The 15,932-nt window shown below is 36.4% G+C and overlaps 1 protein-coding gene across 1 annotated transcript in view; it reads left to right on the top strand.

Annotated features, from left to right (window-relative positions):
* Positions 1-15,932, top strand: part of PIK3C2G (phosphatidylinositol-4-phosphate 3-kinase catalytic subunit type 2 gamma) — a 444,386-nt gene that overhangs the window by 124,067 nt on the left and 304,387 nt on the right. Inside the window, exon 15 of the mRNA XM_052640675.1 lies at positions 8,181-8,369. Within this exon, the coding sequence (XP_052496635.1) occupies positions 8,181-8,369 (189 nt within the window). The remainder of the gene's footprint in view (positions 1-8,180; positions 8,370-15,932) is intronic.

The following is a 15,932-nucleotide window of genomic DNA, read 5'->3' as shown; positions in this document are numbered from 1 at the left end:
AATTACATTAAAAAAGAACAGAAATAGCTTATGTTTTAATACCACTAAATTAGTAACTAAAGGAATACTTAAATTTTGTCAAACAGAAATTCTCTGGGAAAGAGATATCCCAGGAAGAATTATAAGAGATTACTAATTCTGTGTACTTAGTGTTTGTACTTGATATTTGGTAATCTCTAAGCCACAGTTTTGGAGAAGGCGATGGCACCCCACTCCAGTACTCTTGCCTGGAGAATCCCATGGAGGGAGGAGCCTGGTAGGGTGCAGTCCATGAGGTCACAAAGAGTCGGACATGACTAAGCGACTTCACTTTCACTTTTCACTTTCATGCATTGGAGAAGGAAATGGCAACCAACTCCAGTGTTCTTGCCTGGAGAATTGCAGGGATGGGGGAGCCTGGTGATCTGCCATCTATGGGGTCACACAAAGTTGGACATGACTGCAGCGACTTAGCAGCAGCAGTAGCAGCAAGCCACAGCTTATGATGTTCTCATTACCAATATGGAAAAATACAAAACTAAGAAAGCAATGCTTCATGTGTGTGAGATATATAATATAATAAACATTTTATTCCAAGAATAAGAGATTATTTAAAGTTTTGAACAGGGTAATCATGTGATCTGAATAATCTTTTTGAGTGATCTTTTTGGCTACAAGTTGAAGGATTGTTTAGAGAGGAAGTAAGAGAGGAAGACATCACTTTGTCAACTTTGTTCATCTAGTCAAGGCCATGGTTTTCCCAGTAGTCATGTATGGATGTGAGAGTTGGACTATAAAGAAAGCTGACTGCAGAAGAACTGATGCTTTTGAACTGTGGTGTTGGAGAAGACTCTTGAGAGTCACTTGGACTGCAAGGAGAGCAATCAGTCCATCCTAAAGGAGATCAGTTCTGTGTGTTCATTGGAAGAACTGATGTTGAAGCTGAAACTCCAGTACTTTGGCCACTTGATATGCAGAGCTGACTCATTTGAAAAGACCCTGATGTTGGGAAAGGTTGAGGGCAGGAGGAGAATGGGACAACAGAGAATGAGATGGTTGAATGGCCTCACTGACTCGATGGACATGGGTTTGGGTGGACTCTGGAAATTGGTGATGGACAGGGAGGCCTGTCGTGCTCTGGTTCATGGGGTTGTGAGGAGTGAGACATGACTGAGCAACTGAACTAAACTGAAAAGAGGAAGTGAGCAGTACAGTAAAGTAACTGATGTAATATTTTAGGCAGAAGGTCATGGTCACTAGAACGAGGGCAATGGCAGTGGACATTGTGAACATTGATAGTAATGGCTGGATTTGGAGCATATCTGGGAGTTGAAAAGGCATGACTTGATGATTAATAGTAAATAGGGGTGAAGCCAAATGAGAAACGAAATAATCAAGGTAATTCATTGAAGAGTCTAAGGTTTGAAATTGCTGAACTGGGCAGATATTAGAGCCATTTTCTGGAAGAGGGATTAGTTTGAGACCTTCCAGACTGAGGTGTTGAACGTGATTAAGCATTTCAGTTCAGTTCAGTTCAGTCGCTCAGTAGTGTCCGACTCTTTGTGACCCCATGAACCGCAGCACACCAGGCCTCCCTGTCCATAACCAACTCCCAGAGTCCACCCAAACCCATGTCCATCAAGTCGATGATGTCATCCAACCATCTCATCCCCTGTCATCCCCTTCTCCTCCTGCCCTCAACCTTTCCCAGCATCAGGGTCTTTTCAAATGAGTCAGCTCTTTGCATCAGGTGGCCAAAATACTGGAGTTTCAGCTTCAGCATCATTCCTTCCAATGAACACCCAGGACTGAGCTCCTTTAGGATGGATTGGTTGCTCTCCTTGCAGTCCAAAGGACTCTCAAGAGTCTTCTCCAACACCACAGTTCAAAAGCATCAGTTCTTCTGCAGTCAGCTTTCTTTATAGTCCAACTCTCACATCCATACATGACCACTGGAAAAACTAGTTTGGGGTAATCTTGTTAATGCCCTTAGCTCTAATTTCCGCACATCCTACTCTGTTCCTCATTCACTTCAAGCCAATGACATCTCTTTACTTCTCATATTTCACATGTGCCGTTCCCTCTCCCATCTCAGAGTCTTCTTATTTGGAATTTCCTCTTCATGAAATACTCCTTCCTCGTTCTTCACATGGCTGAATCATCTCATCTTGTAGTGAAAGTGTTAAAATGCTAGTTGTTCAGTCATGTCTGACTCTTCACAACCCCATGGACTGTAGCCCGCGAGGCTCCTAGGTCCATGGGTTTCTCCAGGCAGAACACTGGAGTAGGTAGCCATTTCTTCCCCCAAAGGATCTTTCCAACCCAGGGATCAAACCTGGATCTCCTGCATTGCAGGAAGATTCTTTACCATTTGAGCCACCAGGGAAGCCCCTCAACCTATAGGTCCTCACTTAATTGTGATCTTCTCAAAGAGACCTTCGTTTATGACCCTATCAAATGAAGTTTTTCCCTCTTTAGAATCTCTCTTATTACCTTTTTATCACACGTAACACAATCTGGCATCATCTTGTTTATTAATGTGTTTTTTTTTTCTCATTTATTTGTGAGAACAAGAGAATCTTGTTTGTTACTACGTTTCCAGTGTTCTACATTGTGCCTGATAAATAATATGTGTAAAATAAATGTTATAAAGGATAAAGTTCCTTGGCATAGAGTTTGGTATAAAAATGACCTTAAGGATTCTCATAGTCCTTATGACACATATTTTGATGATCCATCGTTATTCTAAACTATTGCCATCTTAATTAGATGAAGCATCTTTTGATAGTTCTTATTCAAAAATATAAAACTTAGCATTTAAAAAGTATGTCACATATCGGAGACTGATATATTTGCATGATAGATTTTTTTTAATATAAAAAGTTGTTATCCTTTGAAATTTTAAATATGTTCAAACAAAAAAATGTCAAAACCAACAAATAAATAAGCACAGAAACTGCCTTTAAATATTAAAGGTTTGTGTTTTTAAACTAGCCCCAGTGAATTCTAACTGGTTTTATACTTAAGTTTTCCATTTACATGAATAACTTATACATAAAATAAGCAACATTTTTTCTGTTTTGCTCACTCAAATACAATTATTAATGCTCAGTAGAGTACAGTTTCATTCAGGACTGTGAAAACAGATGGAGAACAGTCTTCAGTGTGATAAAACTTATGTTATAAACAGATTACATTCGTTTTCCAAATACCACATTTTATCATTTAGTTGGTGACATACTTGTCTTCTTTCAAACTGGTTAAATGTAAGCAGTTGAGAAGTTCAAACCATGAAGTTTGGTGAAAATGTACTATAACATTTGTAAAAATAAGAAGAATACCTTCTTGATGACTTCTAAAGAAAAGTATCTAATGTAAGGAAAATCTCAGAACATAAAGTAAAAAACAAATGTTTTGAAAGAAATTATGCCTCCACCTCTAGCCATGAAGGTTACCTATTATATTACTAAACTAGTCCTCCTGAAATGAAATATGACACAAGAGAAATACATATAAAGCAACTGCTCTCAGAAATTGAGCAGAGAAGGCTTGAGGTGAACCCATGAGTAAAAAGGCCTTCAGACCCAGAGACACTTTCTGTATCATAGCTCTAGAAGTTATAATTAAAGAAGAGCAGGCAGGTCTTACCTCCTGAGATTAAAAAATAAATAAATAAATAAGGCAGAGGTCACAGAGTTTAATAATTGTGAGGCAGCTAGAATTTCCAGAGAATAATAGTGAAGAAAGGAAGATCCACAGGATAGGAGCTTCAGAAATATGTAGTAGTGTCCCCTTATGTATTCAGCTGAGTACTGAGCCACTCATGAGCACATGGAGATTTTATAGCAAAAGAATTGCTACAGGGAGATGTGAAATAAATGTAGATTCTAGAGGTTGCACAATGCTGGGAGACATAAATTTTCTGACTGGTAATGATGCAGAAAGATCACAGAACACCTCAGCACTCAATAAAGAAATCAGAAAGATGCATATTAGGAGTAAGTGTGCTCTAGCTCAAGATTTAGGGCTGTGCTTGGCCTAGTCTAACACATCGTAAAAACAGACCCCAAGAGGATCAAGCTGCCTCCTAAAAAAAAAACTGGAAACATTTAGCACTCAAATGTAGCAAAATGCAGACTGTGAATAATGTAGGATTTTAAAAGTTTAGTGTACAACCAATAATTGCTAAACATAGGAAGAGTCAGGAATATATAACCATAGACCAGGATTGAAGGAGGCAGTTAACAGAAACAGCTTCAGATATTTTGCATGCGTGCTAAGTTGCTTCGGTTGTATCCAACTCTTTGCAACCCCATGGACAATAGCATGCCAGGCTTCTCTGTCCATTGGATTCTCCAGACAAGTACAATGGAGTAGGTTGCCATTTCCTCCTCCAGCAAATATTTTACAACTGTAATAAAGGTATTTATGGGTTTAAATTAAAAAATACATATGGGTGAACAAATGAAGTAGAAAAATGGAAATTTAAGAACTGAAAAGCACAGTATCTAAATTTTTAAAAATCACTGGAAAAACTTAATAGATTGCATAATAATAATAATAAAAAGAACAGTGAGTTTAAAGAATGGGCGATAGAAATTATCCATGTTGAAGTACAGAAAGAACAAAACCTGAAAATAGTGATACAGCCTTGTGACCTATAGGACAATTATCAAGCAATGTAATAAGTATATATTGGACACACAAGAGAGAAGAGAGATAGTGAAGAAAAAAAATTCTTAAAGAGATAATAGCCAAAATTTTACAAGTTTAATTAAAAAAAAAAAATCACCTACAGATATAAGAAACTTAGCAAATCCCAAACACACACACACACACACACACACACACACATCACCTAACCTCATCATAGTCAAATTTCTGAAAACTAAAGATAAATATAAAATTTTTCTAAGGCTTCAGAGAAAGTCAGCAAATCACATTCATGGGATAAGCTATAATTCTACAGATTTCTCATTCAGTTCAGTTCAGTTCAGTTCAGTTCAGTTCAGTTCAGTCGCTCAGTCGTGTCCGACTCTTTGCGACCTCATGAATCGCAGCACGCCAGGCCTCCCTGTCCATCACCATCTCCCGGAGTTCACTCAGACTCACGCCCATCGAGTCAGTGATGCCATCCAGCCATCTCATCCTCAGTCATCCCCTTCTCCTCCTGCCCCCAATCCCTCCCAGCATGAGTCTTTTCCAACGAGTCAACTCTTCACATCAGGTGGCCAAAGTACTGGAGTTTCAGCTTTAGCATCATTCCTTCCAAAGAAATCCCAGGGCTGATCTCCTTCAGAATGGGCTGGTTGGATCTCCTTGCAGTCCAAGGGACTCTCAAGAGTCTTCTCCAACACCACAGTTCAAAAGCATCAATTCTTCGGTGCTCAGCCTTCTTCACAGTCCAACTCTCACATCCATACATGACCACTGGAAAAACCATCGCCTTGACTACACGGACCTTAGTTGGCAAAGTAATGTCTTTGCTTTTGAATATACTATCTAGGTTGGTCATAACTTTTCTTCCAAGGAGTAAGCATCTTTTAATTTTAATTTAATTTAATTTAATGTTGTCTTTTAATTTAATTTAATTAAATGTTGTTTACAGGTGCATATTTTAAATACAATAATTTAACTAGATTAAAATTAAAAGAATTGAAAAAGATATATAAGGAAAATCATTCCATCTTGATATATTTGGGAAAAAAAATTGACAAAATTCAGCACCAATTCATGATAAAAACTCTCAAAACTGGGAATAGAGTGGGACTTCCTCAACCTTCAACTCCTGAGTTGAATCTGGAACTATAGGAAAAGCTAGAGTTAGCTTTATATTAAATGATGCAAGAATAAATGTTTTCTCCCTAAGTTTGGGAACAAAGATGCTTGCCTAAATATTCCTCTTCAGTGTTGTACCATTAGTCCTCGCCAGTGCACTATCCCAGGAAAAAAAAAAAAGAAAGTTTTAAGTGTGTAAAAGTCAAAAAGAAATAAAACTGGCTCTTTTTTCAGATGGGTAATTATGTAAGATCATAGCATTTGAGATTAATGTACAAAATGCAACTATATTCCAGTAAAAAAAAATAGAAAATAAATTTCATTTTTCTAAATTCTATCAGTATTTACAGTATCAACATCTCTATCCCCTGAAGAAAGGAATGGCAACCCACTTCAGTATTCTTGCCTGGAGAATTCCATGGACAGAGGAGCCTGAAGTGCTAGAGCCCATGGGGTTGCAAAGAATGAGACATGACTGAGTGACTAACACACACATAGTTAAAAATGCAAAACTTTGCTAGGAGAAATTAAAGAAAACCTCAGTAAATGGAAGGATATATCATGTCATTGATTAGAATAACCATAATTATTAAGATGACAGTTCTAGTACTTCCAAAATAGTGATAAAAATGCAATTATAATCTGTTAGAAAGTGTAATTTTTTTCAAATGATCAGTATGCTTTTAATTAAACTCCAGTGACTTGCATAATATTTTTTAATGGGCAAAATTAAAGAATGGCAAAATGCTATACAATTAGTTCTGTCATACCCTACACCTGCTAATGTGAAATGTAACAACCACTTCAGAAAGCAGTTTCTTCAAAAAGTAAACACATGACATACAACAAAGTCATTTCCCTCCATGGTACTTCCTAGGAGAAATGAAAATACACCTGTACAAACACATGCACACAAATGTTCACAAAAGCTTTATTCATAACAGTTCAAAACAGGAAACACTCTCAGTGTCCATCAGATAAGAGAAAGGATAAGCAAATTGTGATATGCTCATATAAAGGAGTAATACTCATTAACTAAAAGAAATAATCTACTGTTATACTCAACAGTATGGATAATTTCAAAAAATTATACTTAGTGAAAGAAGCTATAAATAAAAGAGTATTCATGATTCTGTTTATATGAAGTTTGAAAGTAGATATTATTTGTCTAAAATGAAAGAAGTCGTACTACTGCTCACCTCTGGTAGCATAAGAAACGTTTCATATCTTGAAAAGAGTGTGGATTTTATTATGCTTGATATGTGCATTTGTCAAACTTTAATTAACTGAATCCATGCATTCTCTTTTATGTAAATTATGCTTCAATAAAAGAGAAAAAAGCATTGTTCAATATTGAAAAATGAATTCAGTTAAAACAAAATAATTAGTTTTAGTAGCATAGTAATAATTTTATTATGGAATATTTTTCTTCTGGGGGGTTTCTGGTGAAGAACGTAGTAACAAAAGAGAAAAAGAGCACAAATGTACCTCAAAAACCATCCTCTGTGATTCATTTCTTTCATTTTGCAGATGGAGAGGATTTCAGAAGATATCATACAGAAATAATAATATCTAAAGTCTGTTAATAATTCTTGCTATCCCTTCTTGGGAGTTTTAGTTAATGAAAGCTGAGCGACAGAGTGTCAGTTTGGAGACAGTGTTGAAAAGCTGTCATTGTCGTGTGAGAAATGCTGTCCTTCAGTTCAACTGTGGTCTTGAATGCTTTTCCTGGAGTGTAAGCAAAACATGGTAAACTGTCAGTGAATCAATGGCCCTTGTCCCAAATCTAGATCTTCTGAGGGACACTTGTGCATGTGAGAAAGTCCTATTCACTGGCATTTTAACTCCAAACTTCCAACAAACTCTAAGAATTTAAAGCCAGAATCCAAGGATGAAATGAGATCTTTGTTTCTGAAGTTTAGAGCAAAAAGTTTTCTGACCTCTGATGAAACTTGCTTTGAAATGAAGGAATATCGTCTTTAAAATGTGCCATTTCTCCACAGGGCCCACTTGAGTCTAAGTTAATTTCCAAATACAGTAAGAAAGTAAATGGTTGATAATCTTTGTTCTAAGTAGTACATGTGGCAGAATTGATAAACTTGGTCTGCCTTGAAGGAGACAGAAACTTTGCTAACCAGAATGACATTTTTTAAAAAGTGGCAAAGATAAGAGCAAGGAAAAATACATGTGAATTATCTGAACTGAAGTACATTTTACTTAATTTTTCTATAAAAGATTAAATTAGTGGGAAATAATCAGATAAAATAACCTATCAAACTGTCCCAAGAAGATAAAGGACTTATTTTCCAAAAGAAACTAAAAATCAAAGAACTAGACCTAATATTTTGTACTGACTGTTCATAGCAAACGTTTCTTATTGTCACAAACTCCAGTAAATTATCACTTCCAATCTGGTTTTGCAGCCTCTCTGAGGAAAAGAGAAGATACTTATGGTTTTATCGCTTCTACTGCAACAATGAAAATTGCTCCCTTCCTTTGGTCTTGGGAAGTGCCCCTGGATGGGATGAAAGAACTGTTTCAGAAATGCATACCATTTTAAGAAGATGGAAATTCTCTCACCCTTTGGAGGCACTTGGACTTTTGACTTCCAGGTAAGAATTGCATGACAGGCATGATATTACTAATATGAAAATTTTAAAGAGAAAAACTGTAACTCTCTATGAGTAATTCAATATCAATTCTGTTTATTTCCAATTTCAGTAGCTGTAGATATTAAATTTAGATAAATGTAAGCTGTGAATATAAATTTGAAACAAATCTAAACTATAGTTGTGTCTTCTAAACTAAACTTAAAATTAATGGCCAGAGTTTCTTGAATGGGGAGTCTAGTTGCTCTTTGAGAAATAACTACCAAAAAATATTGAATAGGGAAAAATAAACTTCTCTACATGTCTCTCTCTCAAAACAAAAGAATCCTTAAAAACTGAAACTGTATCTTTTACTATTGAAATATGCAAAGCCTGGCAAAATACCCTGTTTATAGTAGGTGTCCATTTAGTAAGACAATGATAATGATAACAAAATGAAAAAAAACCTATCCCTTGTGTAATCTCTGTCTCTTCCCTAGAATGAAATGCATGGTGGTTGAGAATCTGGTGGATAATGATGTCATCGTCTAGTTAAGAGGAAGCATGTGGGAACAAGTGTGATGTCTGGTTCTGGCTTGGGGAAGCAACTCTTACTTGGCTTCTGCTTCACATTCAAAGCCAAGAAGAGATATTTTAAGTCTGTCTTCATGGCATCAGCACTGATGCCATGAAGAAAGTCTGTAATCTCTAGAGTCAGAGAAGAAGTGTGACACTCAGTTCTGTTCTGAATTCTTTCTCAAGATCCTGAAGAAGGAGAAAGGAGGGAAAGAAAGTGACACAAAGGACTTTTCAAACAATTTTTTTTTGGTTTATTTTAAAATCTGTGTCTTTTATAAAACTTCTAGCATGTGAAAGGAGGAGAAAGGAATTTATTTTTCTATTTTTCGTAGGAGTTACTAGAAGCTTCCTCTCAATCTTCCAAGTTCAAAATTTACAAGTTATCTTAAAATTCTGTTTTTTGTGCCTTGTACATTGAATATTTCTATTTTCTGATGTCTTTCATCAATTACTGTGCACTCATATACCCACCTTCCTTGATAAATGATAGAACATAGATACATAAGTAGAATATGTCTTTTGGTTGAGCTTGCAGCTTTCCCCCTTTTTATAAGGCTTCTTCTATGTGGACATTCTTTGACCTCACTAAGTAAAACTGACCACATGTTCCTACTACAGTGCTTTGTTTCCTTATGAATTATATTATATTGCAGTGTGTTTACACACAACATGTGAGACATGTAATTTACCCACATTAGAATGAGAGCTAGTAGTGAGTAGTAGTAGTGAAGTCGCTCAGTCGTGTCCGACTCTTTGTGACCCCATGGACTGTAGCCTACCAAGCTTCTCTATCCATGGGATTTTCCAGGCAATAGTACTGGAGTGGATTGCCGTTTCCTTCTCCAAGGGATCTTCCTGACCCAGGGATCGATCCCAGGTCTCCTGCATTGTAGACAGAGGCTTTACCCACTGAGCCACCAGGAAGTCCACAGAATGAGAGCTATTTAAGCCCAAATAGTTCATCATAGTGTTTCTGTTTCCCACAAGCTTAATAATACCTGAGACATAGTAATTACTCAATATTGAATCAATCACTCTCAAAAATTCATTATGATTATTTATACCTTATTTTAAAATAATATTTAAACTATATTATTTGAAGAAATCATCAATTATCCTTGTTTCTTACATCTCCGTATACAGTTGAATTAATTAATGAAATAATTATATAAGAAAATAAATTAACAATTGGTTTCATTGGAATTACTTACAGTCCATACTTATATTTCAAGAAACTTCTGGAAGAAATGAGTTCCTATTTTCATCTTACTCTTAACTTCTTTCTGATTTAGATAAGAGTAGCCAACATCTAAAAAAACTTTTTTTTAATTCTAATTGTTTTTTAGCTCAAGTAAGACTTAGAATAATAGCACAGTTATTGTTTTGTCATTCCTCAACTGATTAGCTCATAGAAAATTGGTTCAAAATGCAAAGGCTAAAAAAAAGTATGAAGGTAACAATTCACAGAATAAGAGAAGATATTAGCAAATCCTATATCTTAATAAAGGAATGTAATTGAGAATATATACTCTTATGACTCAATAACCAGACAATAAATAACCTAATTAAAAAAAAAAAAAATAGTCAGAGGGTCTAACATTTCCTCAAAGAAAATATAGACATGTCCAATAAGCAGGTGGAAAGATGCTCAGCATCATTAATCACTAGGGAAATATAAATGAAAACCACATTGAGATATCACTTAACACTAACTAGGATGGCTATAATCAGAATGACAATTAGCTTTGGCAAGGATGTGAAGAAATTGGAAATCTCATATATTGCTCGTGGGAATGTAAAATGGGGCAGCCAGTTTGGAAACCAGTTAGTCAGTTTCTTAAATACTCAACATCAGGTTAACATATGACCCAACAATTCTACCCTTAGGTATATACTCAAAAATGAAAAATAGGTTCCCTCAAAAATTTCTCCATGGATGTTCAGACCAGCATTATTTACAATAGCCAAAAAGTAAAAACAACTCAAATGACCATCAAATAATGAATGGATAGATAAAATGTGGTCTGTCCATGCAATGTTAGAGTATTCCATAATAAGGAGTGAATATTAATGTATGTTACAACACGAATGAACCTTGAAAACATGTTAAGCAAACAAAGCTAGTCACAAAAGACTACACGTTTTATGATGCCCTGCTGCTGCTGCTGCTAAGTCGCTTCAGTCATGTCCGACTCTGTGAGACCCCATAGATGGCAGCCCACCAGGCTCCGCCGTCCCTGGGATTCTCCAGGCAAGAACACTGGAGTGGGTTGCCATTTCCTTCTCCAATGCATGAAAGTGAAAGTGAAAGTGAAAGTGAAAGTGAAGTCGTGTCCAACTCCTAGCAACCCCATGGGCTGCAGCCTACCAGGCTTCTCTGCCCATGGGATTTTCCAGGCAAGGGTACTGGAGTGGCGTGCCATTGCCTTCTCCGTTATGATGCCCAGAGATAGGCAAATGGATGGAGACGGAAAGTAGATCAGTGATCACCTAGGGCCAGAGGAGTTTGGGGCAATGTAGGGGATGAGAGCCAGTGGTTATGAGGTTTCTTTTGTGGTTATGGTTCAGTAACCTTGGGAGGAAGCTAAAAGCCATTAAATTGTACACTGAGTGAATTGTGTGGTATTTGTTACATCTTTACAAAACTGTTAAAAATACTTCAAGAATGATTGTAAAGGCAAAACTATTAGTATGACTCTCTATATCACTAAAGCCTAGTTTACTTATGGGATAACTTTTTAAAGTTTCTAAAGCATTAACTATGGCCTTTTTTTGATAGCTTAATGTTCCATTAAGATGTACTTTGATCTATTTTAAAGACATTTAAATGTATTAAGTAATATTTTCTTGTAAAGTTCATGGAATATTTTTTACAAAAATCTTTATCAGCATGAAGCCTGCTTAGTTTTCTTGCTTATAGGTAGAGAGGATTCACTAGATGGACTTCTGTATTCTCTGATTCCTGATAACTAAGCTTCTCTACCTGAAGAGAAGTTGAACATCTATTTGATTCCCTTAATGTTTTAAGCATAAAGTTTAGATTTTCATGTAGTGCTCCCTTAATACGGCCTCATTTTATTATCTGTAATAACCCTAGAAAACAAAAACTATTATTATCCCAATTTTACCTTTGAGGAAACTGAGGCTTACAAGGGTTAAATTGCCCAAATGGCACTTGTAAGTTAAGGAGCTAGAGTTAAATCCAGAGATTTGGAGCTTGCCATCCTCACCCTATAATTCACACCATTCCTACATAAATACATGCTGTTTGTTTATGTACTAAATATGTAAATAAAACTATCCTAAAGTAGTTTGATTATAGTAAATAGCAGTACTTACGCTTGGATGTTTCCACTTCACTGTGTAATTTCTTTTTTTCTGAATAATCAGAGTTTTAGACGTTATGAGGACCGGTTTCAGATAGAGTGGTGTTTAGTAAGCATCATTCAAGGAACTTAGTAGAAACTTGATTTATTTGCACATTGAACAGTTCTTTATCATGCATCAAAAAAGGTCACTGAAAAGGTTGGAGTGTTTCCACTGTACTCATCCTCCGACTCCCACTCTCAGTTTAACAGAACTGTTAAAAAACTTGAGGACAGACTATTTCGAGAAATGAAGTTTTCAACTTCTCTAAATCAAAAGCTGACTTCTCTGAGAACAAACAGTATGTGCTTGTTAAGTAAGTTGTCAGAGTGAGTTCTTCAGAGGTCTATATTTTGTCTCTGTTGAATAATCTATTTTTTTTCCAGTGGCTTAACCTCATAAGAACCAGCGTGCTCCATTTCTAGCTTAGATAATTTTTAATATTGCTGATTACTTAATCCTGTTTGAAGATTCACCACCTCCTGCTGGCTTCCTTTTAGCAAGAGACATGTTGAAATTTGATTTAGCTCTTGTGGGCCATAGGGTGTTAATATTTCCACAGCTGAGTGTTAACAGTGTGTTCACCGGGTACTGATACTTCCATTAGAGAAGGCAGTGCTGTCAGAATACCAGAGACCAAGGGCTAAGGTCTGTAGTTCTTGGCAGATGGTTGCTATTTTCTTGAACCCTGGTGCACAGACGCAACTATTCAACTACTAATAATAAGCAGAAATTACCCAAGGAATTAGAAGGCAGTTCAAGGAAAGCATTCATTTAAAAATAGCAACTCTGAATTAGCATCAGAGGATTACATCAGAAGCTTAAATAAAAATTTGACAAGGTACTAGAACTTCCCATCCTACATGAAGTGAAATTATTGTTTTGCAGAAACAAGAGCAATACTTAATAGGCAGTGCCTTAGCTTTCAAAATCAGTTTCCCTGGAAAAATGTCCCACAAAAATGTTTGCATCAAACCACTGTATTCTTTATTGTAGAGATTAATGTACTAAAGTCATTCTTAACTAACATTGTAAGCAGGCCAAAGAGAATATGGAAAAGGTAGACAGCTATAACTTCCACATTTGACTAAACAATCAACTAATAGATCATGATGTATCCTTTCCATTTATTTTCTGAGTAAAAATATGTGTATATGGAAACTGGCACACAATGAATCAAAGAAGCAGAATAGGACATAGCAACTGTGTTGAAATAACATACAATTCAGAGGGAAAGACTCAAACTGAAGATCACCACACAATGTTCTCTAGACTATAATCATAGTGTTGAGTGCTGTATGCCCCCAAGGAAGAGAGAGGCAGATTCTCTCAGAGAACGTAAGAAACGTCTTGCAAAGGAATTGAATTCTGACTTGAAACGTTCATAGGCATTTCCTGAGTGGAGAAGAGAGGAAATGGAATTCCAGAAAGAAAGACTAGATGGTCAAAGTTATGGAAGTTCAGAGACTAATGAGAGATTCACTATAATATTAGAAGGGAATGGTATTGGGAGACAAAGTTGAAAAGGTTGGATCAGTTTAGATCATTCAATTACTCATAACTAACTTTATTGCAGCCCATGGAATCTTAAAAATGGGACTTACGCAGTCCAATTTATTTTGTACAAGGATAATTCTGTGCATTAATGTAAAGTGTGGACTGTAAAGAAGAATAACAGCAAGGAAATTAGATGCAGGTATAGAAATAGTCTACTTGAAAAGTGGTCTAGGCCTGCTCTAGGCATCAGTAGAAATATACAGAGCAGACTGGAGAAACATTTCAGAGGAAAGTGAACAAGAGAAGAAATAAGGAAGACTTTGAAATTTTTGATTTAGGTAAATGATAGATAATTACATCATTAACCAAGACAAGAGTTGTGGATGAAAGAGCAAATTTGGGTGTTGAAGTTGGATGCCATCTTCAAGGCCTCAAAGAGGAAATGGAGAAAAATAATTTGTGCCTCTTGGAATAAGATTGATCGTAAAGGCGAGAAGATCACTAAAGTTGAAGGAGGTAAGAGAAAGATTTTGATGTTTGGACTTCTTATGTTTGTTTAAATAAAAGAGCTCCAAGCATGTTTACAAACTGAGATGGAAGATGCATGAAGGGAAGCTCAGAAAACAGGGATGGGTGGAGTGACAAAATGAGATGACACCAACATCCAACAGACTGGACCAAAAATGAAAATAGAGCTGTTATCAAGGAAAGAGAGTAACTTGTTCCTCTCAGTTGGGAGGGAATGAAATATATGAATGGAATTATAGGTAACTATGGATATGGAGAAAGGAGTACAACAAGGCTGAAAATTGCTACCTTGTTTGTTTAACTTATATGCAGAGCGCATCATGCAAAATGCTGGGCTAGATGAGTTATAAGCAGGAATCAATTGCAGGGAACAATATCAACAATGATATGCAGATGATACCACTCTAATGGCTGAAAGCAAAGATGAACTAAAAAGATTCTTGATGAAGATGAAAGAGGAGAGTGAAAAGGCCGGCTTAAAACTCAGTGTTAAAAAAATATATATATGATCATGGCATCCAGTCTCATAACTTCATGGCGAGTAGAAGGGGAAAAGGTGGAAGCAGTGACAGATTTTCTCTTCTTGGTCTCTAAAATCACTGCAGATGGTGACTGCAACAATAAAATCAGAAGACAATTGTTTCTTGAAAGGAAAGCTATGACAAACCTAGACAGTGTATGAAAAAGCAAAGACATCATTTTGCTGGCAAAGGTCCATATAGTCAAAGCTTTGGTCTTTACAGTAGTCATGTGTGGGTGTGAAAATTGGACCTTAAAGAAGGCAGAACACTGAAAAATTAATGCTTTCAAACTGTGGTGCTGAAGAAAACTCTTGAGAGTACCTTGGACAGTAAAGAAATAAAACCAGTCAATCCTAAAGGAAATAAACCATGAATACTCATTGGAAGGACTGATGCTGAAACTGAAACACCAATGCTTTAGCCACACGATGCAAAGAGTCAACTCATTGGAAAAGACCCTAATCCTGTGAAAGATTGAAGGCAGAAGGAGAAGAAGGTGATGGAGGATGAGATGGTTGGATGGTGTCACTGATTCAGTGGACATGAACTTGGGCAAACTGGGAAATGGTGAAGGACCGGGAGGCCTGGCATGCTGCAGTCCATGGTGTCTCAAAGCCTCGGACATGATTTAGCGACTGAACAACAACAAATGGATATGGAAGAGAAAATATGAAGGTTTCAGTATTCCACATGAAGAGAGAGTCAAAGTGATATACTGAGAATGAAGAGCTTAGAACTGCATAAACCAAAACTATGAATCTTACCTTTGTGTATTTTTGAAGAGTTTATGGAGTTGCTTCCAAATTTCACAGTTGACAATATAAGGTTTGAAATCAAACATATCTGTCTCTGTCACTTATTACCTGAATCACTTCAGTAAAGTTTTCTTTTTCTTTTTTTAAGTTTTATTTATTTATTTACTTTACAATATTGTATTGGTTTTGCCATACATTGACATGAATCCGCCATGGGTGTATATGTGTTCCCCATCCTGAACTCCCCACCCACCTCCCGCCAACGGGAGTAATAAGTATCACACGTTGTACCTTACAAGATAAAGTACTTATGGGAACTTTCAACAAATGCTACCAGTCAG

The sequence above is a fragment of the Budorcas taxicolor genome, chromosome 5, assembly GCF_023091745.1.
Source record: "Budorcas taxicolor isolate Tak-1 chromosome 5, Takin1.1, whole genome shotgun sequence".
NCBI lineage: Eukaryota > Metazoa > Chordata > Mammalia > Artiodactyla > Bovidae > Budorcas > Budorcas taxicolor.
Note: the sequence above shows the minus strand (reverse complement) of the source record. Positions and strands in the feature narration are given on the sequence as shown.